Here is a 26,955-nt window from a genome sequence, read left to right as displayed (position 1 = left end):
TATAAAAGGTGCTTAATCTTTTATGGAGGTCAAACCCGTTAAAAATATGGCCTTCTGGAAGCCTTTCCCCCAGGATAATATGAACATGGCACATACCCACATATGCCATTTAAGAAAATTCAGTATCAATAATTCTTGATAAACTCATTCATGGATTGATTGGGCTTCTACCCTCGCTTAACTTCCTAGGGGTCTTTTGCTGTTTTAGAATTATTTTAATGTTTAGTATTTTAGCTTGTTTTTAACCACTTGGTATTTTTGTGTACTTATATTTAACCACTATTAAAAAGTCTCATTGTTTTCTTTTTAAATGCTACTTTGATTCGATTTGTTCTTGTGGAATCACATTAAGACTGGTAATCATTTCCAACTCCAGGTTACTGCCCCTCATTGCTTGAGGAATTGAGCTCCTGGCTTACTGTACTTTCTCTCATACTACCTCTGTCATAATTCTTAGTGATTTCAGTACCCTTGTTTCTCCTCCACACCACCACAGCCACTCACTCCCATACATACCACAGATCTTGTCATTACAAATTACTACTGCCCTTCTTTATCTCAGTATAAGACATCCTATTCACCAACCACCAACCATCCTCTGTCTCACATTCTTGGAGACAGAGAACCCAATCATTCTTTAAGCCTAGCAAGCCCTACAAGACGTTAATCCTAACACCTTTTCAAAATCCCTAACCACCTTCCATGTCTTCATTTTCCTCTCTTTCAAACTTAAATCTCATGGCAGTCAAAATTGTTGCTATGTATACACCCTCAATTCTCTTCCCCCCTGTTACTTTGTCAGACTCACTTGGCTAAACCTTAATTCTGATGTAAACCAAGCTTCCACTTTTCTATGGCTGCAGCCATGAACATGACCAGAGAAAAATACAGAGGCATGCTGGACATTTCACTTTACATCACAATCAGTAACCTCAAGTGGACCCTTAATGTTGCTTGGTAAATATACCATATATCCCTAGTCTATCATTCTCCCCCTCACCTGTATGACTATTTATTTTCATAGCTTCTCTTCTATCTTCAAATGTTTAGAACATCTTCATCTGTTCTTTCAGACGATGACCTTGTTTCCTATTTTATAAGAAATTTGAAACAAACAGAAGACAACTTCCATATACTCCAGCCACCACATCTACCCTCATCCTACCCTCCAACCCCATCTGTTCTCGTATCTTCTATCTTCCCTTTGGTTACCATGGGATCTATGGTCCTAGCTAGGGCCAACTCCTCCATTATGTAATAGCTCCATTTCTCTTTGCCTAATCAAGGATATTGCTTTAGTAATTCTCTGTCTTTCCTGCATCAGATTTTTTTCCATCTGCTGTATTATTCTTTCAGCATACAAAATATTATGACTTATTTTAAAAACAAGAAAACTCTTGATCTCACATCTTTCTTTAGCTATTGCTTTATTTCTTTCCTTCACTTTCCAGCAGGATGTGTTGAAAGAGTTCCTCTCCTTCCAATTTCTCTTCAACAGTTGCAATAGACTTTTGCCCCAGTATTTTACCCAAATTCCTGTTATCCAGGTCAACAATGATCTCCTTTTTGCTGAATCCAATGGTCAGTTTTCAGTCCTCATCTTGATTTAGTAGCAACATATAAAATAGTTGATCACATTCTCCTCTTTGAAATACTTTAATCACTTAGCTTCCGGGATACTTCATCTCTGGGTTTTCCTCCGACCTCATTAACTACTCTCTCAGTTCTCTTGACTGATTCCTTCTTATCTCTCCAACCCCTAAATATAGGTTCGGTCCTTGGATATTCCTTTTCCTAAACTTACTCCCTTAGTGACTTGATTTAGTTTTACAGCTTTGCCTAGACCTCTTCCCTGAACTATAGACTCATGTATCCAACTGCCCGCTCAGCATCTTCACTTAGATGTCTAATAGGCTGCAGGTTTAACACATTCAGAACTGAGTTCTTAGTGTTCCTTCCTCAGATCTCTCACAGTCTTCCCCACTTCAACAAATAACAGATCTATTCTACTAGTTGCTTGGGCCAAGGAGTTGTCCTTGACTCCTCTCCTCCTCTCATACCCCACATCTATCTATCACCAAATTCTGCTGGCTCTACTTTAAAAATATATCCAGAACCTGGTGACCGTTTCTTACCATCTCTTCTTCTCCCACTTTGGTTCAGCCTTCATAATCTCTTACATTAGTCTCCTTGCTGATTTTTCTTTTTGTACTCTTGATCTTTGCTAGTGAATGTTCAATACAACAGCTAGGTTGATCCCATTAAAATAAAAATCACATCGGGCTACTCTCCCATGGCTTTCATTTCACTCAGAGTAAATGCCAGAGTCTTTCCAATGGCCTGCCAGATGCTTTGTACTCTCTTCATCTCTTTGCTCACCTTCTTTTATAATCACTCACTTTCTCTCCACTTCACCACAGTAGCTTTCCTGTTGTTCCTTGAATATTGACCATCAGTGAACTAAAATAGATTATGCTTTCTGGGGTATAAGCCTTTCAGGGATATGTATCTCTTTTTGATTAGAAATAAAATTAGTAAACTTGTGGTAAATATTCAATAAGTATTCATGAAATGAATAGAAGTAAGAATATGGCAGGATGTTTATGAAACAAAGGTAAGTTATATTACAGTAAATGTCAGATTGGAGCTCTAATACTCATAGTTGACCCCACATGAGCTGACTATGAAAAGCTGTTTGTAGAAAAGTATTTGTAGATTTTTGTTCAAGTATGATGGAATATATCATTTCTGTATTTTGAACTGATAAAATACAGTAAAAAGTAAATACCAAGTTGCTTTACTCAAGAGATATGAAGAATCTTGAGTTGAAATTGATATGAGAGCCACAGAGATTGTTAAAGGGTTAGAAAGTAAGACCTTTTAAGATAGACTAAAATCAGCTCAAAAGACCAACCTAGAATTGGTAGGGAAAAACAAAGGTAGTAAAGTACAGATTGATTTATTTTCATGTTCCTCAGGAATTATGGGAGTTTGTTATGCTAGTAGGTGTGAGGTTTTTAGTTGTTGTTTTTTGCTGTTTTTTAAAGTGGTAGCTGAAATTGTCATGTTAAATCTTTAAAAATGTGTGTTTTTAGAGATAAATGTGAGTTTAGACCAATGCAGTGAATTGCTTGGAGTTTCAAATTATGGTTTAATCATTTAACAAAATTATTACATTTAAAATGTCTATATTTGATAAATAAGGCTATTTTTGGAATCGCTACGTTTTATTTTTGCAATTCTGCTGTTTATGATTTTTTAGAAAATTCAATTTATTTGAAGGTAACTTAAGCATGCCTGTTTTAAATCACTTAAACCTATTTTTGTTATGTAGGTCTTCCTGTGTTTTCAGAAAGTCGCTGCTGAAATCCTTGGAATCAAATTAAACAAAGCAGAAATAGAACAGTCACAGGTGATTATCTTGAACTTATATTTAAAAATTTAATGGATTTATTACAAGACATTAATTTCCACCCATGAATCCTATTCCATTTATGCATTCTATGTACATATCCCTAAAAGATGTGTGTATGTATGATCAATCTTTATTGTAGAAGTTGAAGAATGTTAACTTTTTGCCAAATTATGATACCTTTGAAACCTCATTTTGTCCCTTTTGTTGGAAAAAAGATACTAATATAATAAACATTTCATTAGTGGTTAATTAATGGGTTAAGGTACTGACCATATTTGTTTTGTACTTCTTTATGTAAGTTCTTTCAGAGCTTAATCATCCTCGACTGTAATATTAGTTCTTAATGATATTTTATTGTTTAATTTAATAATATTGTTAATTATTGTGGATTTCTGAGTTCTTTCACTATTCCTAGATAGTTCTGCAAGACTAAGAAATAAACATGCATACCAGCAATCAAGAACTTAAAAATACCAGTATAATTGCACACTAATTCATGTTTGATAGAATGAAAAATCAGAGCAAGAGCTTATAGTTTAAAGTTAAGTTTCAGAAGCAGTTTGGTTAGAAACAATAAACTAATTATATTTTCCCTCAATTTCCTCCACCCTATCCCCACCCCATGGAGCTAAAAAGATATAATTATCTTTTCCCATCTTTAAATTTTTCTTTAATTCTTCTGGAGTTAGTAGTTCTGTGTCTTGTTCTCATGGTTACTGTGTGCGTGTGTGTGTGTGTGTGTGTGTGTGTGTGTGTATTAAAGCAATTAAAGCTAATATCAGTTGAAAATTGTTATACTACCTGTTTCTAGGACTTGTTTAAAATATTTGGAACTCTGAAAATTTAATACTTTTAATTCTCATCATTCAGAGACATTTATTTCAGTATTTGCTATGGTCAGACACAGTGCTAAGATATTTTGTGCTGTTTAAATAACTCCCAAATACATAAAGGTTTTGGCCTAGGAGAATACAAGAAAGAGAAATCACCATGATCTGCTTGATCACACAGACCTCAGCAGACCCTGGAGGTCAAGTGATTCCTCTCCTTCTAACTTCTCTTTCTGAGCGATGTTTATTTTTGATTAATTAGAGAGTCTATGAATGATTATCAAGCAATCATAAACAATTTATTGATCATATATACTCAGTATATTGGTGGGTCTAAAGAAGATTTAAAGGACTTTAAAATGTAGTTCCTGACTTCAGTGAAGAAAATTAATGTATTATGTACCAGGACTGTGTTATCTCATTTACTCCTTATAATAACTTGGTGGGGCAGATGAAATGTCATCATTTTATGGTCAGGAAACTGAGACTTTGGAGAGGTTAAGTAACTTGATCACTTAGTCAGGGTTAGGCAGTAGTGGTGCTAGAATTTGAACCCACGTATTAGCATTTCCCCTCCAGGGAAAGTGTACTGGGCAGTTTGGAGTGAAGAGGAAGAAAAGGGCTGAAAGAGGACCTGGTATGAACAGTACTGGCTAGAAAAGCTTAGGTTGTATTTTGGGAACAGAAGAGCACTTTGGTTAAAATAAATGACCATTCATTGTTAGAGAATAAAGACAGTTTGAGAATGGATTATGGGGATTTATGAATGCCAAGTTGATGAATTTTATCTAACCTATGGACAGTGGGAAATCATTTTTAGGCAGGGAAATAAACAAAAGCAGTTTTTAGATAGGTTAATATAATGGGCTATTTTTGTGTGGAGTTGGATGGGAAGGAGATCGGGCAAGGAGACTGAGTTCCTGCTATCATGTGGTAAGGATCAGAGTCAAGATGGTAGGGAAAGGATTTAAGAGACATTTCTGAGAAGAATCAATAGGCCTTATGGAATGATTGGATAAGAGAGAGAAGGAAAAGTCTAAGATAACCCTGAGATTTCTTGCATGGAGGAATGGAGAAAGGGGAAACACAATGGTGGACTCTTCCTCAAGAGGAAGGAAGGTGTGTTGGTGCTTCACAGGTGAGCAAGCTGTCAGAAGGAAGAATTCCATGTGCTGCCTAAGCTGCGCAGCAGTGCTCAGATACAGGGAGACCTCCAAAGTGATGGAGTAACCAAAGTATTCTTGAAAGGCAGTATTTTGGAGAAGCTTTATTAGTATTGTCAGTTCCCTCTTGTCACAAAAGCCACAAAGTTACTATTTTGACTTTAGAGATGAAGTTAATATCCAGGCGTACTTTAACTAAAGAGATATTAGATGTGTTAACTACATAGTTCTTAACCATCGCTGCACACCCACCTTGTTTGTTGTGCTTTGAGGTTTAATTCTGTCTTGAGTTTGTTGGTGGAATTTACTTTGAAGTTGAATTCAAGCTACTAGAGCCCTCCTCCATTATGCTTGTCAGATTCCTTGTGTATAGCAGGAAGCCTTATTAGTTTTTGACCATTAAATTATGTATTTCACAATTGATATTTCTCACTGGAAACATTTTTGCAAGTTCATTTAAAACAGTAGAAAGTTTGGACAGTATATATATATTGCATGTTTTCTGTGTTTTTTATGACATTTGAAAAATTACTGAGGGGATTTGAGGTAATGTTTGAAAATACTTTATATTGTTTTATAGAGAAGGAGTTAAATGGCAGACCAGTCACCAGGCACGTTGAAATTGATGCTGTACTGTGGTAATTTAGTTTGTGACATAAATATTTATAATGAGGTTTCAGTCTTAGTTCCATTCCCTGATTATTTAAAGAGATTCCACTGTTTTATTTCTAATCTAGATTGTTCTTGTTTGGGAGTCATATAAAATGAGTTTTCAGCACATTTTGCGAGCTTTACAAGAAAGCAAAAGAAGAAGAGGGAGAAAAAAAGTGAATGTAGTTTATTAATACTGCAAACATATTTTGAGGGTCGACTTTATGCCACGGACCATACCAGAATCTAAAGATACAGAGATCCTGTCCTCAAGGAGCCGTCAGAATAAACGGGGCAGCCAAACATTTAAACAATTAGGTGTACTATAGATTCATTTTTCACACTCCTCAATTTAGTTAATAGTTTTATTTGCATTATTTATCTAGTCTCCTTTCTCCCCCCAACTATTGTAAAATTTGGGACTATTGTTACCAAGTGTTCTAGTTTCTCAGATTGTTCAGATGTTTTTTATTTGTTTTTTATTTAGAGAAAAAAAAATAAATTTATAACTGCTGTTCTCTAGGAAGTCCAGCATTCAGCTCTTTAATAATGCATTAGATAATCTATGAAGACAATGCAGAGTCCTGTATCATGTCTCTTTCAGTCTGAATTGCAAGGAGGTTTTGGCATATATGCTTGATGTTAAGAGGTCTTAATACCTTTCTAACCCTTGACATTTTTATTTGCCAGTTAATAAAGTGTGAATTTCTGTTTGGTTTGAACTAGGTATGCATTAGTTTCTTAAAAACAAAAATTTCTGTCATGTCTAAGATATTCACTAAACTTGCTAAAAATATGTACTTCTTATTGTCCCCTCAAATTATTTTCATATTATATATGAAAGTGTCTAACATAGGGCCTGGCATATAGTAGGCATGCTCAAGATTTTAGTTGAGTCTCGATTAGCATAAAACTGTACAAAAAAATCACCCATTTAACCCTTGATCCTAACGGCCCTCCCTACTTTTCAGCTTTACTGAATATTGACTTTTCTTAAGGACCCCTTAAGGAACTTAGTTTCTTCTTACCCAGATGTTAATGTTTTTATTATTTTCTCCAATATGTTTATGAAAACTGTACTGGAATTCTTTTCTTATCCTAAACACCACTTGTCTTCCTTGAAGAATATACTTACTCATTTCTTACATGCTACTCTAACCTTCAGATATTGAACATTGCTTAATGGGTTTCCATATCATATCCCGTTTTTCTTTTTTTCTATTCATCTTTTAAGTTTTTAAATAAAATTTCAAAACCAGATGGGACTTTAGAGATCATCTAGATAAAACTTGTTTTTATAGATTAGAACGTTATGAAAACTGAAGAGGTGAAATACCTTTCCCAAAGTTATGAATGTTCCTGGTAACATATAATGGCCCATTTATTATATGGAAGAAGAAGAGTAGCTTTTTTTTTTAAGCTCCTACTGTGTGCAACGAACTATGCTTTTTAACATGCTATATCCATGCTTTAACTGGTGATCTGTAATCTTGTTGTACTTTTAATGTATATCAATCAGAACATTCTTTAATGGTTTACTGTTTTCCATGCCAGATTCTTAGGCATCTCAAAAACAGAGATCATGTATTATTTACCTGAATGTCTACCATACCTAGGATAGTGACTGGTTTTGCATAAATGATAGTGACAAATGGTTTAGCTTTCAAGGTGTGTTACTCCATGGCAAACTATGGCTTTTGAAGTGATAAATAAGTTACTACTATCTGGATTAAGATATAAGTGCATGATTGACCAAATTTATCTTTTTAGTGTCTTTCCAAGAGTCCATCTATACTCCTTGCACCTTTTTGCTCCAACCCCTAAGTTTCTTTCTTGCTTATAGTCTGGATAGCTACCACTTCCATTTCCAGTATCCACTTGCACGTGCTCTAACAAAATCAGGGGTAAGCTGGTATTTACCCACACAACTCCTTTCTTCTATGGCCACTTCATTATTTTTACTCCATTGACTAATAGCAGAGAATAATTAAATGTGCTTTATGGTGCCAAAAATAAACATTGGTGTTTTGTAGGTAACATTTTCTCTGAAAACTTGAATAAGTGGCTCATAAACAAGCCAATTACAGTGAAACCACCTACCATGAAGTTTATGACATGGAAATTATGTTTTTCTACTCATAGAAAGGTTTAAATCTGTAGAGCTTTAGGTATGATGAGTTCCAGTTCAGAAACATTGTACAAAGCTTTATGTTGAACAGCCAAGACCCCTGAGAAAGATGCTGCCTTATTAATTCTTCATTAATTTAATTAAAATTAATAATGAAAATCCAAGTCATTTATGTTAGTCAGTACTTTGGCCAAAATGTCTTGAGCACCAGATCAGTAACCTGGTTGTGTTTATAGGATAGGGTTTAAACCAACATTTTGTTGGATTAATGAGTTGCTTACTGATTATGAAAATCCCTTCTCTTCATTGTAACCCATAATTTGGCATGAAACAATTAGGTTTGGGGAGGTCAGATAGTGGTGTACAATATTTCACTGATGTACCCCTCTCATACCTCATTTGGCAGTTGGTAATGCTTCTGTTGATAGCATCAGGCTGAGTGCCTAGTAAATCATGAGTCTTGTCCAAAAGTTAATACTGCTTGCTAGAGAACTTAAGCAGAAGCCACCTAAGGCTAATTAATGTACGTTAGCACCCTCTTGATTTACTCTCAATTGTTTATTGAATCTTTATTTATGAATGTCATCACAAACAGCAGCCCATATCAAGATGCTTTTCTATACATGCTAGTAAATTAATAGATGCTATTATGAAGGGCAGGTTTCTAAAATAAGATATTTACAATCATATGGAAAAACAAAGGTAGTTTCAAATCTAAAAACATTGGGCAGCATGTTATGTCTATATACATATTTGTCCCATGTGGTCTTTTCATCCTAAGGGTTATAGCCATCAAAAATATAACAATGTAGTAACAAATAATTCTTTAGCAAAACTCTTAGATATTTGAAAGCAACAGCTGTTGTGGTTAAATATTATATTTCATGAATTTTTTTACATGACCTACAGCTACATTTTAAATTTGTCTATTTCTATATGGAATTTGGAAGCATGGAGGTTAGGGTTAGGAGGAATGGGGGAGTGATCATAGAAAGGAAGTCCTGGATAAGTAATAAATATTATTAAATATAAAAATTATAAATAGTATATGGCATTCCTCTCCTCACCTTCAAAAATAATTAATTACTCCTCCCTCTATGTTCCCACAGCATATTATAAATCCACTAGTAAAGTGCTTAACTTATGTGATAATTAGTTCTATATGTGTTTCTCATTCCATTAGACCCTATGTAATTGACCCGTACATTCCCGGTATGGAGTGATGGGCACTTGGTAGATCCTCAGTAAAGTTTGTCAAAGGAATGAATATTTTTACAAAGGAATTAATACTTTTATAAATTGAATTAATACTTTTTCTATACTTTAGCATAGAAAAACCTCATAATTCTTCATAGTTCTCTTAAAGACTGGGCATTATGCATGTTATATAGAATTGTTACCAAAAATGGAACTCACAGTGTGGGAAGCTCAGTGGACCTATCTATTTCAATAATTAAATAGAATTGTAAAGAATAATGTTTCTTGGGTCTCTGTTCGTTTTCTTTCCTTTTTTATGCATTCTGCTGTTTCTTTGGTGACATGTTTAAATTTATATGTTAATTTTCTTTTTCTACTTTGGTGTTCTCTTCTATTTTCAGTCATTGAACATACTTTCTGTTTTGTCTTTCTTTTTTATTTTCTTTTTTCTTCTTTGTTTTGTTTATGTTGTACGAAATTGACAGCATATTGTCAGGGCAGAAATAGTGAAGTATCCGGAAGAAGATAATCAACATACCAGCTCTGCTCAGAGCAGAATCTGTTCAGTACAGTAGTGCAGGTATTAATGGATAAATTATTATAATTTTGTGGGAGGGAGAACTAGTGAATGCTATCTTGTTCTTTATTCCTTATGAATAAGGAAGTTCAGATTATTATACATTATTGGAAATTAATACTGCATAAGTCCTGTTTTAGAACTGAAAAATTGGTCCTTTGCCAGGAGACTTATGAATTATACAAGAAATTGGGAACAAATTAAAATAACATTTCAGTTACTTTCAAACATATTTGTCTTTATGGTTGTGTTTATTACACATGCAGTGAAGTGGAGAATTGAGACAGTTATTTCATTATTTATTCCTTGCCATTTTTTGAAATAGCTTGGTAATTGAAAGAGTATTTTTAAAATTTGCCTTGAATTACCCTTCTTTGTCTGCTTGTGTGTGCAGACTTAGTAAAAGAGTTGAAAACAGTAAAGGATTTGTTTTAATTTAAATTATTACTTAGAGATGAGTATTAGGACATACTGCTAAATTCATCGGTTCAGATTTTCCTTGAAGTGTGTATTAGAGGGAAGGAGGGAAGAGTTAAAATTATCTTTTGGTTTAAATTATTTTAAAAACATGAATATGAGGTAATTTTGAAAATTTCTCATTATATCATACTTTGTTAAGAGTTGTTATTCATAACCCAATAGTAAACTATTTGGAAATAAGTTAGGAATTTGGGAGGAAAGTTTTAAAAATTGGAAAGTTTTAAAAATGGGTTGCTCAAAACATTTCTGCTTTACATGCTTTATATGTGAGTCCTCTTTAACATTTATACCTCTTCTCACTAACTCACAAACTGCTATAAACAGTCCAGGAAAAGTTATGCCTAAGTATAATGACTTATGGAAATATTAATAAATAATGACATTACTTTCAAACAATGAGGTCTTGTCTATGAATTCAAGTATGTGTAAATGATTAATTTTAATTCCTTTGCTTTAAATTATAATCCGGGTTTGATTTTTCATATTGATTTGTCACTTTTTTATGAGACTTGTGATAACCTCAAGTTAATGTCATAAAACCAGGGAAGACTTAATAACAGGGTTGCTATTGCCTCCTTTATTAAAAAAAAAATCCAACTCTCCATTAGTTTGTTCTAGTTGATTCTTTTAATATCAGTTCCTGCTTCATTTATGATATCTATCATCAGGAGTTCACCAAAGTTCAGAAAATAAAAATATACTTTGAGGAGCTCTTTCTAAATGTTCTGATGTCCTGATAATAACTCTGTTTTCTTTTATGACAGAGGGTGGTGAAGGCAGATATTGTAAACTACAACCAGGAACCTCTGTCAAGAACTGTTAACCCTCCTAGAAGCTCTATGTGTGCAGTTCAGTGAGCACATTTTTCTTTTGTGTTGATAGTTCTGGCTGCCCCTCACCTCTGGGTGGGCCTGAGGACTTCTAGGAACTTGTTTTATCAGTGACCATCTCTACTTCGGTTAACACTTTCCTCCCAGCTCGCTTCATCATTAAGTGTTGCCTCACAGCCGCAGCTCCTTGGATTCAAAAGAATTCAACTTCGGGACCACACACTTTGAATTCAAAATCCAAAGCCCATTCTCTGGAATTAGATTGCTTCATTGAAAAAGAATGATGTTGCTTTCTGTATGTCCTCGCTTTGTTTTTCCCTGATGTAAATTTTTTTAACTAAATACGAAAACTCTCTAAGTCTTTGATCGCCAGCCGGGATTTTGCCACAGCACAGTTTCATGCTTTTATCTGAACTGGCATGTGTTGAAGTATGCTCTAGAGTGCAAACATGAAGCAAGTAACGTATTTTACCTACAGATACATAAGAAGGCATTCTTTTGCTGCCTATTGTAAGTGAAGATATATAAAGCTGTATCTAACTGAAAATGCTTGAAATAAGGCTGTAACAGAAATATTTTTTCATTTTTTAAAAAGGGGCCTAAATTGTTTATATTGTAGTTTGTAACTCACAAAGTAGTGAGTATTTGATATTGTATTTTTATTACTGTATCATGTTCATTATGTTTAATAGGTTAGATGGCTGTATGATTTTGATAAATGTTCAGCTGATGCTCCACATGGAATTTCTCTTGCAAACCACATAAGCATACTCCCAGAATGAGTTTTGACACACTGTTGGATCATTATGGGTCAGACTGTACCTGATGTTCAGATGTTTTTCTCTCACAAATAAATTTATTTAAATTACTGTTTTAGGGAATTTCCTTTCAGCCATCTTTTTTATTACAGAAAAAAAAGTATTAGACACAAATCGTGTTTGGATACAAAGTGATCCTATGAAGTTTAATGTACAGTCCGCCACTTAGAATTGTTAGGTTATTTTCTTGGAACGATTAAAATCCAGACTGCATAGCCTGGCATTTCAGTTGCATGCTCCCTTTCTATCTTTTCTCATGCCACTCCACTGTGCACTCCTTACCCCTGTGCAGGCAGAGCTAGGGGCTCATTCCTATTCGCTTTGTGATGCCCTGTTTTCTTTGCTCCGCAGATTCCTCTGCTGGGAATTCCTCCCCCATCTCCAAGTGTCTACCTCCTGCCAGCCAGCCTTTAGGCATCTTGAGGGCAGGGCTTTGTTTGTCTTGGTCATAGGTGTGTTTTTATTTGTGCTAAGGCACAGTGCCTGGCACGATGGGTGCTCTGTATTTGCTACATTGAAGCAGTAACTAATTCCACGCCCTCCACAAAGCCAGCCCTCATCTCCACAGCTGAAAGTTTCACGTTAGTACCTCTTAGATGGCCACTACCCCTTCCTGCCTTGAATCACAGCTATTTGTGTCCCTCTCTTTTGTTTCTAAGCATGAGCTCATTGAAGGGCAGCTGTGGGTCTCTCCTCTCTCACACGTCTCAGAGTGGCTAGCAGGGTGCCTTTCTCGTAAGAGATTTGCCACAAGTATGTGTAGAAATTTTGGACACTTAATCTTAGAGCTGAAAGGGATTTTTGGGAAACTTATTTTATAGCCTTGTGTGGCTAAGGAAACTGAAGTGTGGAGAAAAGAAGCAATTTGCCAGAGGTCCTGGAATCACAAAGCTAGAACTGATCTTCTGTCTCTAGGTCCAGAGATTTTAAAAATTCAAAAAAAATTTAATGAAGAAATGATTTTTAAAATTGTAGCTGTACTCATTAGGCAGTGGGTCCAACCTCTCTACTTTGATTTTTATATTTTTCATTTAATAGCAATTTAGCAGCCATTTTAGCCCTCTAGATGATAAACCCTTCAAGCTAGTACTATTTATCCTTCCTTTCAACATCTTTCTTATATATGCTGGCCAGTTGGCTAGGACCTTTAGGAGAATATAAACTTGAATAAATGATATCTCGACCCTCAAGGATGTTACAGTCGAGTGGTAGAGATGTTTGTAGGTGGTGGTGCTATTTTAAAAGGTGTGATTGATTGAAGCCTACTATTAAACTAAACTTGCCCAAGGTTTACATTCGGTAAGGGGTGAGGCCATGCTCTTTCTGGTCATTTTGTGTTGTTTTTACATCTATGTGAAAACTTGAGGATTTTCACAAATTTTTTTTTCCCCCAGTACAATTATTGTGGTACTTTAAGGTGCGAATTAACATATACATATGATTGTACAAGCTGAGTGCTACAGGCATTCAGAGGAGGCAGAGAGAAATTGCAAAAGGTCTGTGAGATGAAAAATTCTTTAGTTGTATGTTTATAAAGTTAGAGCACTAAATGAGACTGAGTAGGGGGCAGGGAAGAAAATGACCTTTGTAGGTTTGTTCTGTCCTGGACATTTCTAGGCACTCGTCACATAAGCTGTTTTATTTTCACACTGATCCGTGAGAGGGAAATCATTGTCCCCTCTGACAGGAGAAACTGAAGCTAAGAGTAAGTTGTTATACACAGTCTCTCCTTGACTAAGTGGTAGAGCCAGGAGCCACACAAAATGTTTCTGAGATAGAATGGACTAGACCGACATCAGTTTTAGGCTGCCTTTCATTTGTGAAGATCACACAACTGACGTCCTTCCCGGGAAGGAAGTGGTGGTGAGCCTGTGCTGGGCCATGTACCCTCTCATAGCAGCTACCTTGGCTAGCTGCATGTGTCCACAGGGGCTGGCAGTAAGCTTTCCCTCTGATAACTGAAGTCAAGGCAAAAGTTGCCCCCACCCTGCACCCGCTTCCTGCCTTTATCGGTTTTATGTCTTTCCCGGCTAAGCATGACCAGTCATTGAGAGTCTTTTAGCTCAAGGCAGGCAGGCACAATGAACATGCAATACAGCATATGGCCAAAGCAGATTTCTGAATTCCATATTGCAATTTTCCCCATACCTCGGGTTTTATTTTTAAAACAAAAACGTAGGATTCATGCTTATTTTACTTTGACTGTTACCTCTCCTGTCTACAGTTTTTAATTTAAAAAATTATAAGTCTTTCCATCTAGTTTTAGGCACTTTGTCTCCTGAAGACATATGCTATAGAGTTTCAAACACATTGTGGTCACTTCTGCTGCTTATTGAGCTTTTGAAAAACACAAAAGTCTTCAAGCAGAACTGGTTATTGGACACTGCCTTTCAAGTGCACCCTCTGTTATGTGCGGCCAACCGCTCTGGAGTGGTTTTTGGAGTGGCCCAAAGAACTCCTGTGACTGCTTTATTATTCCAGGAGGAGGTAAGCCAGGGCCCTTTAAAGTTGATCACTGAAACAACGTGATGGAGCATAAGAATTTTTTGTGTCATTTGAAAATAGAAAAGTTTTCTGGCCATAACCTGTGCTAGTGATTGCTATGATGTTGGATATCCTGAAGACAGCTGCAAGATTCAAAGGAAACTGAAATGCAGACCCATTAAGCATCAGGGAAGACATATCTATGAGTTGCTTCCCTAGCGTGCATGTCACTTCTCCCAACATCAGTTTCACGATTTCCTGAGGGAGCCTTCCTCCATTTTCAGCCACACCTACTTCCTTATGAGTGAATCCTCACTAATTTAAACCCATTAGGATATTAATCCACCCTCACAGCAGTGGTTGGCTTAGAAAGGAGCAGAGATCTCCCATCAGAGCTAATGAAACCAGCTGGGATGTTTGCTGAGGTTTCTGAAAAAGGAAAGGAAAAAAAACGTCTATCTTGGAAGTTTTCAGAAGACTCTTTGCCAACTGGACTAGCGTATGAAAGGATGTAGCCCCGCCGTGACACTGGCAGCCATCTCCGGGCCCCGAGGATGCGGCTGTCACCAAAGAAGCAGAGATAGAGAGTGGGGAAGGCCTCAGTCCTGTCACCGTGTTCGAGCCCAGAATCAAGCCATGCCTTGAACTGTTTAATAGCATGAGTCAATTTTCCTTTATCATTTAAGCTAGTGTTAGTTTGTCTTATTTTTTGGTTACTTCTTGCATAAGCAACCATTATTTACCAGGGCCTTTGCTTGGTACCAAAGACAGAGATGAACACGGTCTGTGTTTTCCCTCAAGATCTTAGTCTAGGCACATGTATAACTCACTAAAATGTAATCAGACTAATACATGCATCAATAAAACTGTGATACAATAAAAGGAGATGTGGCTTAGCAGTAAATGTGGAAAAACCCAGAAATTTCAGATAATAGGAACTAGGGTCAACAGTGTAACATAATTGCCCTCCAAAGGTAATACAATTTTAGGCTACATTAATGCAAAAGGAGTCCCTGTTCTTTGAGCAGGTGTGTGCCTATGGATCAGCTGGGGGATCTTGATCCAGTAGGTCTGGGGTGGGTCTGCAGTTGTGTATTTATAATAAGCTCCCAAATGACGCAGATGCTTCTGGCTTTTGGGTTACGTTTTGAATTGCAAAGGATTAGACCCTGCCTGCAGAATTTTTCCCTTTACAAATGCCCCTCTTTAAGAAGATAGTAAGGCACATTTTGATACAGTGAGGGGATTCAATGTCGTAGGAAACAGTTGAAAGAAGACAGTATGCTTAATACAGAAAAGAGAAGGCCTCAGAGAGACTCTGTTGGTAGTCTTCAAATAGATAAGAGGGTGTGTGCTTTAGAAAAAGATTCGTTTTACTACGAGACTTATAGAGTACTCCAGAAGTAGGATGGATAGGTAGAAGCTATGTGAAGATTTCAATTCAGCCTAAGAAAGAACCTCACAAACATGTGCTTTCCAAAGATGGAAGGGATTGCTTCGTGAGGTGTCTTTTTTTTTATTTATTTCAGCATATTACAGGGGTACAAATGTTCAGGTTACATGTATTGCCTTTGCCCCACTTGAGTCAGAGCCTCAAGCATGTCCATCTCCCAGACAGTGTGCATCGCACCTATTAGGTGTGAATATACCCACCCCCTCCTCCTCCCTCCCACCTGCCCAACACCTGATGAATGTTACTACTATATGCTTCATGAGGTGTTGTATCGTGTTGCAGGGTTGCAAATTTATATGCCTTCAGAGGCTAGATCGGTGAGTAAATGAGTAAATTAAGCACCTAAGACAATAGGATGCGTGACTGAGGAACTGGAGAGCATGTGCCCTGTCTGAAGCCATTCCAATCCAGTTTTAAAGTTCTATTGCCCGACTAACACCTGTGTACAAATAGGTTCACTCCTAGCCCATACAGAACCTTCGTGCCAATTAGAAAACATGGGTTTCTTTCCCGTGTCACTTTATTTCCCTCTTTTAGAAAATTGTCTTACTATTTTGTTAGAACAAGGCACTGTACTTCCTGGAAACATGGTAAATCTACAACACTGGCGATGTGAATGGATTCAGCCCTCCGGAGGCCAGATTACAACCCTTGTGACTGTAAACCTTAGTTTCTGGATCCAGAAAACTGTTGAAATTAGGAGAGAAAATTATTTGTCGAACTTTTTCGGAGAGCAAAATCACAGTGTTCAGGCGAGGCCCTGGCGATGGGGGCTGCAAAGGCACAGTGTCTGCCCTCAGGGGGCTTCCGGATGGGGGAGGAAGCAGACTGGTCGGCAGGGCATTGGGGCATCCTAAGTATCAGGAGAGAATCCGTTTGTAGTAAATGTGGTCAGAGCGGATCTGGAAGGGAAGATGCGGCTTGGACTGATAGCCTTGAGTGTGACAACTCTCCCAGTGTTCCATCCTCAGCCCTGGAAGTGAGCCTTTCAGTAGAGTGGGGTCCTTTGAGCTGAGCTCAGAACATTTCATTCTGGCTAGCCCTTCATCACATCGGTTTTCCCCGCTGGAGAGCTGAAAACAAGAGGAAAGGCAGACTATTTGTTTTAAAGTCCTGCTTCCAAGTCATATCGAATGTTCTTGGGCCTCCCATGCTGCAGATTAAAGCAGACTCAGGGCTGTCGGCTGGATGGAGGGAGGTAGACATTGCCAGCACTGTCTGTACACCAGCTCATTTAGTCGCCCTCACCTAAGCCTTTGGACTTGGCCCCTCAATTTTTAATTAATCTGGAGTCCACAGATTGCCATGGATGTGATTCCCACACACTGTGTATCTCAGGTCCCTTCTCCTTTCCTACTACTGCTGCCTGCACCCCCTGATGCCTGGATGGCTCCAACAGCCTCTTTCTTCAGACACCGCCACAGTCTGCTGCATTCACAGCTGTGAGAATGAGTTAAGTCACTTGCAAAGTCAAAACTCCTCAGTGGCTCCCTATAGCCTTTTCCATCAAAGGAGAATGAGTTCCCAGCCTGACATGCAGAATCCTCTAACAGCTTCCCCACTCTTCTCCTAAAACATCTGTTCATCTTCAACTCTGCTGAGCACTTTGTTCTAGCAAATGGTCCCTCACCTCTGCATCTTTGCTGGGATTTCGTCTAGGGAAAGAGGGACCCTGAAGAGGAAAGGTAGAAAATCTGCCTTTTCTCCAAGCTCAGAAACCAGCTGCCTATATGACTAGTCAAACCGCTTAACCTCTCTGGGCTCATTGTCCTCATCTGAAAAATGACCTGAGCTGGTATCTGGGGCCCATTTGTTGAGGGCAGATATGTGTGCTCTTTACCATCACCATGGCTTGTTGTGGGTGCAGTACAGGCCCACTGAGCTCTGTGTAAACCTTTTCTCATGTGATGTATTCAAGAGGGCCCCTACGAACCCCGCCTTCGGACATTCACACCTTTCTGTTATCCCCTCTCACATTATATCAGAGCTAACCCGTGGCTCATAGAATACTTACAGACCAGATGGTGTGTGATTTCCAAGACAAGGTCATAAAAGGCATTGCAACTTCCACCTTGGTGATTTGTATGGCTCCTTCTGAGAGAAGCTGGACACCATGCTATAAGGACACTCAGGCAGCAATGTGGAGAGGGCCACGGAGGGGAGACATTCCACCGATAGTCAACATCAACTTGCTCATCCTTTGGTACAGCTAGCTTGGAAGCAAATCCTCCAGCTCTAGTTAAGCCTTCATGTGACTGTAGCTTCATGGAAGACACTGAGCTAGACACACTCAGCTTAGCTGCCCCCAAATTCTTGACCCACAGAAACTATGGGATATAATAATAAATTATTATCATTGTATTAAACCCCTAAATCTTAGGGTAATTTCCTTCACAACAATAGATAAACTAATACCGTGGGTATTTGTATGAGCTCTGACAGGTGAGGAAACTGATGCTCAGAGCAGTTTCATGGCCCATCCAAGACTGCAGAGCTGGGGAGGGATGCAACAGGGATGCAGATCCAGGTGTGCCTGGCCCATAGCCTGACCTTTTACCGTTATATTGTACCCTCACTCCTCGCTGTCCATGTACCCAATTCATAGTCGGTGCTGAGTAAACAGTTACAAGTAAACGAACAAGCTATTTCCATGATCGAATATAGAAATGAGTTACATGAGTATATGTTTATAAGGAAAGCCTGTAAAAATAAAGAATGAATATTATAATCTCCAATAAATCAGTTTGGAGTTTCTTATTGCCTTGGACTAGATTTCTTCAAAAATTTTAATCTCCAAGTGAAAGGAACCCTGTTATTTGTTCTGATTATATAAATATTGTGAAATAATACAGAGAAAAACAAAGAAATGGAAATCATCACCTCCCCTGTGCAGTTTGGTTGACATTTTGGTGAAAAACCATCTTCAAGATGTCTCACCATGCATAAATGCACATATCTGGAAACTATACTTACCTATAAGTTGTGTTAAATATCTAATTTGAAATTTGCTCTTTGTACCAAATGATATTGCAAACATTTTCCTACACCGTAAGCATAAATACACATCACCATTATTAATGACATCTTGATTTTCAAGTGTATAGTTGCATGATCATTGATTTCATCATACTTTGTGGACATTTGTTTTTTTCCCCATGTTTCCTTATTATTATAAATTATGCTCTGTTGAACATCCTATTTGTATTTTTTTTATGTTTGCCTTTATGTATTTACCCTCAGATTAAATTCCTAGAAGTAGGATGGGTGGTTCAAAGGATATTTTGAAAATATTTATTTTCATAAATTTTGCCAAACTGTCCTTCAGAAATATTGTCCTAACTTATCTTGCTAATAGCAAATGAAAGTGTCCACTTCCCTGTGACCTTGGCAACACTAGAAACAGTAAATTCCTCACGTACATTTAGTGGATTGGCTGACCTGTCTAGTTGCCTGCACAGCACTGATGAGGACTGACTTTCATCAACAATCATGAGCACAGGCAGATACGACCTCCGTGCAGTAGTGAAGATCCCTGACCACAGGGAAGTTGTCCTGGTGCCTCTATTTTGGTCCTAACATATTTTAGCAATGTCAGATTGTTTCTTATATATCCAGTAAATATCCTTAGAAACCTTTCACTCAAAATCGTTTATTCTAACTTGAGTTGTGTAAAGTCACGGCACACAAGTGGCTTATTAAAACAAAACTAACCAACCTCCCATATAAGGAGCCTTTGTTTTCCTTATTTTTTTACTCCCTTCCTCTGAAGCCCACTAGGCAGAAGTTACTAACCCCTCTGTGCCCCCAGCTTGTATATCAAGCTTCCTCCTCTCGTGGCACCACCATGCCCGGCTGCAGCAACGAGGCTAGTCTGTCCCATTCTCCTTCAGACCATGAACTCTTTAAGACCAACAGCCTGGCACCAAAATGCCCCCAATAAAGGTTTATTGAATGAATGAAACCTATCTATATGCAGGTTGTCATGAGTAACTAAACAGCCTGTCGGGTGAACTGGGAAGAGCTCTGTCCTGAAGACAGTAGGCCAAAAGATGGACTAACCTTGTCATGGCCGCTAAACAGCAGAGTGACATTGGGCAGTTTCCTCCCTCTGTCAGACTCCGTTTCTTTGTCTGCAGTGAGTTTGTTGGGTGATATCCGTGATTCCCAAACCTGGGTGATCATCAGAAGAGTCACCTGGGCTCCACCCCAGATGCAGGGCCCCAGATTCTATTTGGGAACCACTAGACAAACTCATCTCTCTGTACAGCTACCTCTCCGAGAGCATATTGCCAGCTGTAAGCCTCGGTTTGCAAATTAGTAAAATGGGGATGGTAACCATGGTCGCTACCCTGAGAACTTCATGGGATAGAAATGAGGCTCCAATTATGAGGGGGAAGGACCTGAAAAACATAACAATTCCAAGCAAGTATGTGAACTATTGGTCTTTTCTGTCTACCCTTCTCAGCGCATCTTGGAGTGCAGTTTTGGCTAACCAAGCCCAGTAGAGAACTAACTGGTCCCTGTTAGATTATGGATGGGTAATCCCCTGCCGAGGCCTGTCTTTTGCTTCTCCCACTAGCAGTCCAGATTGCCTTGAAACCCTCTCACTTGTTGAAATCCACTCTAACTTGGGAGTGGGCGACTGTCTCTTTCCAGCTTTCCAGAGAACGCTTGGCTCTTGCACCAACTTAACCATTTCCTCTCGCTCCACCCCAGCCCTTGTTCTGTTCCTTGCTCTGATCCTGTGACTTTTTCTCACATTTGTCTTCCAAATTGGCACGTGGCCCACTAACATACTGGCTAGCTGCCCTACGCAGGGTCAGGGTGTAGGGATGATGCTGTAAAAAGCTGCCAGAATGCTGAGCAAACCAAGATGTGGGTGTTGTCTTCTCACTCCTTCCATGACCAAGTATGGAGGGGATCTGGTCCAGTTTAGTTTTGGTGCTATGTTTGGGGGCCCATCCCTGAAGACAATTGAAGATGAGGAACAGAAGAGGGAAGATAAAAGGAAGGGATCAAAGGTATATCGAATAGCCATTGTGCAACAGGTACCATATTAGGCCCTTTGTGTATGTTTTTAATAACAGCCAACCCATATAGCACACCTACTTTGCCATACAGTTTACACAGGCTGTCTGATTTAATCCTCATCCCAGGCATGCAGTGAGAGTTGTAATTCTCATCTTACAGATTATGAAGCTGAGACTTGGAGGATGGAAGTGTCTTGTCCAAGGTCACATGATCAGCCACAGGCAGAGCCAGGATTTGAACCCGGCCCTTACTGACTCTGGAGTATGCCCTGCCTGACAGAATTGGTGCTTATTCAGCCTCCATATTTAGCACTTAAATTTCCAGGAAAATACTTGAACCCAGAATGGGATTTCTTTTACGTTTCTGGAGCCAAAATTATTTTAATTTTATGGCTAGGAAAAATGTAAACTTACATTTCCAGCAGACCAGAGATGATAAAGTATGCATTTGTCAAATAAAATTCTTTGCTGTGATAAAGTAAATCATTCCTTGGCCTTGTAAAAAATTAGGCCTCACTTGAACTGTTTTCACTTCGGCCTTTGCTAATATTTCTGTTATCTCCATTAGGGATTACAATGATGAATGCCTTTTATTCGAATCGTTAAGCGCTTTGGTGAATGTGTGAACACACAGAGCTTCATATGTCATAGGGAAATGAAACAACATGGTCTCCTGGAAGGAAAAAATATCTTGAGAGTCTGACAGATTGGGGTTAGCATCCTGTCTCTGCCACTCACGAGCTATGCAACCTTGGTCAAATTCCTTAGCTTCTCTGGGTCTCAGTTTCCTAATGTGTAAAACATGAATAATAATGCTTATCTCCCTGAGTAATTTTAAGGATGGAATGAGATGGCATACTTACAGCACTTTGCTTTGTACACTTCCTGGCACGAAGTGAGTGCATAATAAATGTCACAGTTATTATTGGAATAGCTCTCAAGGTAACTAGTTGTTTAATGGCAATGCCCAGGGCTCACTGCCCTCAGTCTTCTGGGCAACAAGACTGAGTGTTGACCTTACTGCGTGGTGGGCCCCAGCTGCTGATGTACTTATGCCCCTGTTAGAAGTAACGCAGGCAGCGAGCAGGTGAAACTTATTAGTGGGTATATCTGTTGAGATTCTTTGGCTGCAAGTAACAGAATATCCAACTTACTGTGTCTTAAACAATTTAAGAATATTAATCGCCTCCCATAAGAAGTATTCTCAGGGTAAGGTGATTCCAGAGTTGTGGAATTTGTCCAAAGATACTATCAAGTTCTCAGGTTATGTCCTTTCTTCTCTGTCTTTCTTAGCCTGTGGCTGTTAGGCTGCTCCCTCATGACCCCACGACAGCTGCAATAACTCCGGGTGTCACATCTTTACGTCACAAAATTCAAAGATGAGAAAGAGGAATGAGGACTCATCCTGTCCTCACATCTCTTTTAAACAAAGAGGAAAACGTTCCTCAAAGCTCCACCTCCCAGAAGACCTCTCATCCCTTTTGTTGGCCAGAATTTCACCAAATGTTCATCACAGACCAGTGATCAGGGAAATGGTTAGGACCAGTCATTCTCAACTCTGGCTGAGAACAAATTGGGAAATTGTTAAAATAAATACAGATGTCTAGGTTCTACCCTTACCTTGATTTAATTGGGTTCACTTGGGGCCCTGTTGCACACACACTTGTGTGTATGTACACATGTATACTCCAGAGAGCTCTGAGCTGTCAGCCAAAATATCTCAGCCAAGTTGACGTTCTAGAAAAGGGAGCATGAGTATTGGGTAGACATCCAAAACAATCTGACAATGTAGGTACAGTTATCGGGCGGTAGCGAAGCTCATGAAAGAAGAAATGGGATGGAAGCAGATAACCCTGTCACCTGACATCCCACACTCCTGGAGTGAATGGGATTCCCCTGTGTTGGTTCTAGCCACCAACGCTAGAATCAGTGCAGTGGCTCATTATCGAAAATGCAGCCTTCTGGGCTGAACTACAGGTCCAGTCTTTAGATCGAGGGGATTTGCACTCTGAACAAGCTCCCTAGCTGATTCTTATGCTCACTGATGATTCAAAACAACTGCCTGGTGGATTTCGCTGTGAGCCCCATCTACCACAAGGGGTCTGAAAACAACAAGCATTTCCTTTTCCTAGAAAAGTTAGGCCATCTGTATTAGGCCACATGGTATTGTGTTCAAATCTGACAGACCTGAGTCTGAATTCCAGTGCTGCCATCTGTAAATTGCATTATTTTGGTTACCTTAATCTCTCTCAGCCTCAGTTTTCTTATCCACACAATGAAGGGAGTAATAATACCCACCTCTCAGGATGGTCCTGAGGTTAAATGAGAACAAGGAAATGAGAGCAGCTGGCACAGATTAGGGCACAGTGGATGTTAGTTAACTTTCCCAGAAGGCAGATTTTCTTAGTCCAGATCAGAAATAGAACGAGCCTGCCCCAGGGTCCTTTCAGCCTGTCGGACATGGTTGTGACTTGAACACTTGACTGAGGCAACAACAGTAAAGTTCCTCTGTGTTGCTTGGACAGGAGCCTTGGTGTGGGTTGTTCAGAAAGGTCATAGGCAGGGTTGGATGGAAGGTTTTCTATCACTATTTAGGAAAGAGTAAAGTGTGAGTTCTGGCTGGATTCTAGGGTATAACAGAGCTTGAAGAGCCCATGCTTAACTGCTTAATGGAAGCTCTGGGCATGGCCAGCCTCCTCCCTGCCAACCCGGTGGCCTCTTTATCTGCCTACTGTACAGGAAAAGAGTCAAGTGTAAACTAAAACTTCATGTAAATGGGCTGTCAGGTCACTGAGCCAAGATGGTGCAGTTAATCTGTTAAAAACAGCAAGGTCCCTCCATTTGTAAACATTCCCTTGATAAGCGCTTTATAGCATATACAACCTAGGAAAATGAATGGCATCCCACCAGCTGCCCTGAAGTCAGTGTGCCTCTGTGCTTGTCCAGATGACCTCTTAATTCAGCTCAGCCCAACCAAACCCAATTCATGTGGACCCACCTGAGCTGAGCTCTGTGCTGCTCCTGGGGTGGGGGTTTCCAAGGAGGAGGAGAGGGCCTCCCACTTTAAAAGGCTTAGAGAATGGGGGATGAGGCAATTCTGGGGTACATCTTGGTGTAAAGTGCATGATCGTGGACTGAAAGGTCAGGGACCCCTGGCCTTGCATCCTGATTTTGGTAAGTTGATGCTTCACATCCCATATGCGCTTAAGCCCTGAAGATTTACCTCCACATACTGGGTAAAAGACGATGACAAGGACGAGGATTACTGTAAATAGTGTGGGAGATTTTGCTGACCAGTCTATTCAGTGAACATGTAACCTGGAATGAGAGCTGAGAGATGTGAACCTGGGTTATCTGAATTGCTTTTGGTTCTGCTTCTCTCTCATGCCCTGAGCACCTTGTGTTGGGTGTTATTCAAGCAGGGCATACATAGTTGCCTATAGGCCTTTTTTGCCTTGCTTGTTAACTTCGGAATCCAAGCCCTGTGTATGATGGGATTTGATTCTATCTACTCATGGTGGTGGTTCTTGCTAGGCTGTATTATATCATTTTCCCTTCCAAAGTGGGAGGCTCCTTGAGGAATGAATCTAGAATCTTTTCCAATCTTTTGGTTCCCTTGCTGCCCTTCTCTCCCCAAATCTAGCACAGAGCCCTACACTTAATAAATACTAAAATTAGCACTTGATGCCTACAGTGGACCTCTCTGCCTCTACCTAATCCTCAAATGGAAGCAGAAAGAGAAATGTTCCAGTGGGACTCACCCTCTCTAGCCAAGTTGGCCAGCTAAGGGTGAATCCTTCTCTAGGATTACTGAATTTAAGAATGAAACAGTGGCTTAGAAATGAAAGATGGAGACGGAGTGTTTGATGGTGTTCGAATCCCTGGTTCCAGTGTGCCCTGGAGTCCAAACACGTGTCTGTCCTTAGGTACTGTGAGACACAGCATCCTGGAAAGAAACTCATGGGCTTACTTAAGCTAGTTCTGGTAGGTTTCAGTCACTGAAACAAAGGTAGTCCTAAGCCACACAATAATTTAGATTAGGAATTCCCCCATGTCACTTGGATCAAGGGTTCAATAGACTCATTGGCAGAGATTCTCACAGGCAACCCTACCTTAAGAATAAGCCCCACTGAAAGGTTTTGGGGTGGCCACAAACCTGAAGCAATTAGTCGGTAGTCATAGGCTTGGGCCATCACTGTTTGAGCCAAACCTGATACAGGTATACTCTATAGATGCAAATCCCTCAGGCCAACCAGTTGGGATGCACTAGTTTTGTGTCCTCGGACATACTAAGGATAAGACGAAATGTGGAGACCTAGCTTTACTTTCCCAGGAAGACTTTTCCCTTAAGTCTGAAGTGCTAAGTGTCCTTTGGGGAAATGACTCACTTTCAATGCTTGGTTCATTATGGCATGGTGCTCCTATTCTATTGCTTTTGCAAAAACCAAAATAAACTATTTTGGGGAGAAGTGTGGGCCTGAAAGTTAGAAGACCTGAATTCAAGTTTGCTATGTGATTATGAACAATTTGCTTCATCTCTCTGGGCCTCCATTGACTACTTTGTAAAATGAGGGCATTAGATCTGGAGTGGATCAAAAGTGGTTTTGCCATCTGCTCCCACACTGGGCAGCTAGCTCCACTTGTTCCTCCCACCCAAATTACCATATAATGTTCAGTGCACAAACTCAAAAACTCAGGAGTGAAAGAAACATCCCTTTATTTTTTCTTAACAATGACCTTAATTTTTGTCTCAAGCCTCTTTTATCCCTGACTGGTTTGTTGCATCTTTCCCCAGGGTCATGAACAAGTTCTGGAACAAGTTTTTAAAGAGGCTGGTCCATTTGGTCATTACTGTCATCTGTCCCCACCAGCGTCCACAGAGGCATCCCCCGTTATCCTGTCTTGTCTTCAGTGACTGGTCTGAGTAGGTTACCATGGAGATGTGTCATTGCCATGTGCAAGAGCCCCTGAAGTCGGCAGCTCTGTCCTCTACACCCGGTCACTCTTTGGGCACCATGATGATGCTACTAAGCAGAGTAGGGCTTGAAGAAATCAATGGGCTGTCTCAGCTTTGATTGCTGAGGCATCTCCACAACCATATCTATTTTGGGAACTTGCTGCCACCCTGGGTCTGGTTCACGTAAAGAGGAACAGATCTCCCCTTCTCTCAGATCGAAGAGAGTTGCCTTGGGAGTAGTTGTTTCTCTGGGACTTATTCCAGGAAGTGAACCCAAAGCTCTTTTTCCAGGGACATCCCACATCTCTGCACTCCTTATTTTCCTTCTGACTAACTGCAGTTTCCTAAAGTGGAGAACATTTATTGTGTGTGTGTGTGTGTGTGTGTATGTGTTTGTGTGTGTAATTTCTCTTGCCCCTTTTGTTCTCCTCCTCAATCTATTATCTCTGCTCTGAATCCCATCCACTCTTCTCACAACCTAGGATCTTAAACTTGAAAACATAAAGAGACATTTTCTTTTGCTCTTTTGTTTTTGCCATTTTTTTGTTGTTTAAATTTTTCTTTTAAATTTCAAAATATTATGAGGGTATAAATGATTTTGGTTACACGGATCACTTTTGTAATGCTTGAGTCACAGCTGTAAGTGTGACCATCACCCAGATAGCATTCATTGTACCCATCAGGTAGGCTTTCACCTATCCCCTCCTCCCCCACCTTCCCTGCTTGTTTTCCACTGAGTTTTACTTCTCTCTATGCACAGGTGTGCTCATCACTTAGTTCCAATTTACTGGTGAGTACATGCAGTGTTTGTTTTCCCATTCTTTGTTTTTTTTTTTTTCTTTTTCTTTTATTTCAGCATATTATGGGCGTACAGATATTTAGGTTACGTATGTTGCCCTTGTTCCCCGCCCCCAAGTCCGTGTTTCAAATATGTCCATCCTT

The 26,955-nt window shown here is 39.3% G+C and overlaps 1 protein-coding gene across 1 annotated transcript in view; it reads left to right on the top strand.

Annotated features, from left to right (window-relative positions):
- Window positions 1-12,107, top strand: part of RAB28 (RAB28, member RAS oncogene family) — an 89,375-nt gene extending 77,268 nt beyond the window's left edge. Inside the window, exons 6-7 of the mRNA XM_012638405.1 lie at window positions 3,335-3,412; window positions 11,206-12,107. Coding sequence (XP_012493859.1) covers window positions 3,335-3,412; window positions 11,206-11,298 — 171 coding nt within the window. The 3' untranslated portion in view covers window positions 11,299-12,107. The remainder of the gene's footprint in view (window positions 1-3,334; window positions 3,413-11,205) is intronic.
- Window positions 12,108-26,955: the final 14,848 nt, after the last annotated feature.

Source organism: Propithecus coquereli, unplaced genomic scaffold (genome assembly GCF_000956105.1).
Source record: "Propithecus coquereli isolate 6110/MARCELLA unplaced genomic scaffold, Pcoq_1.0 Scaffold13, whole genome shotgun sequence".
Taxonomy (NCBI): domain Eukaryota; kingdom Metazoa; phylum Chordata; class Mammalia; order Primates; family Indriidae; genus Propithecus; species Propithecus coquereli.
This window is presented reverse-complemented; position numbering and strand designations above follow the sequence as displayed.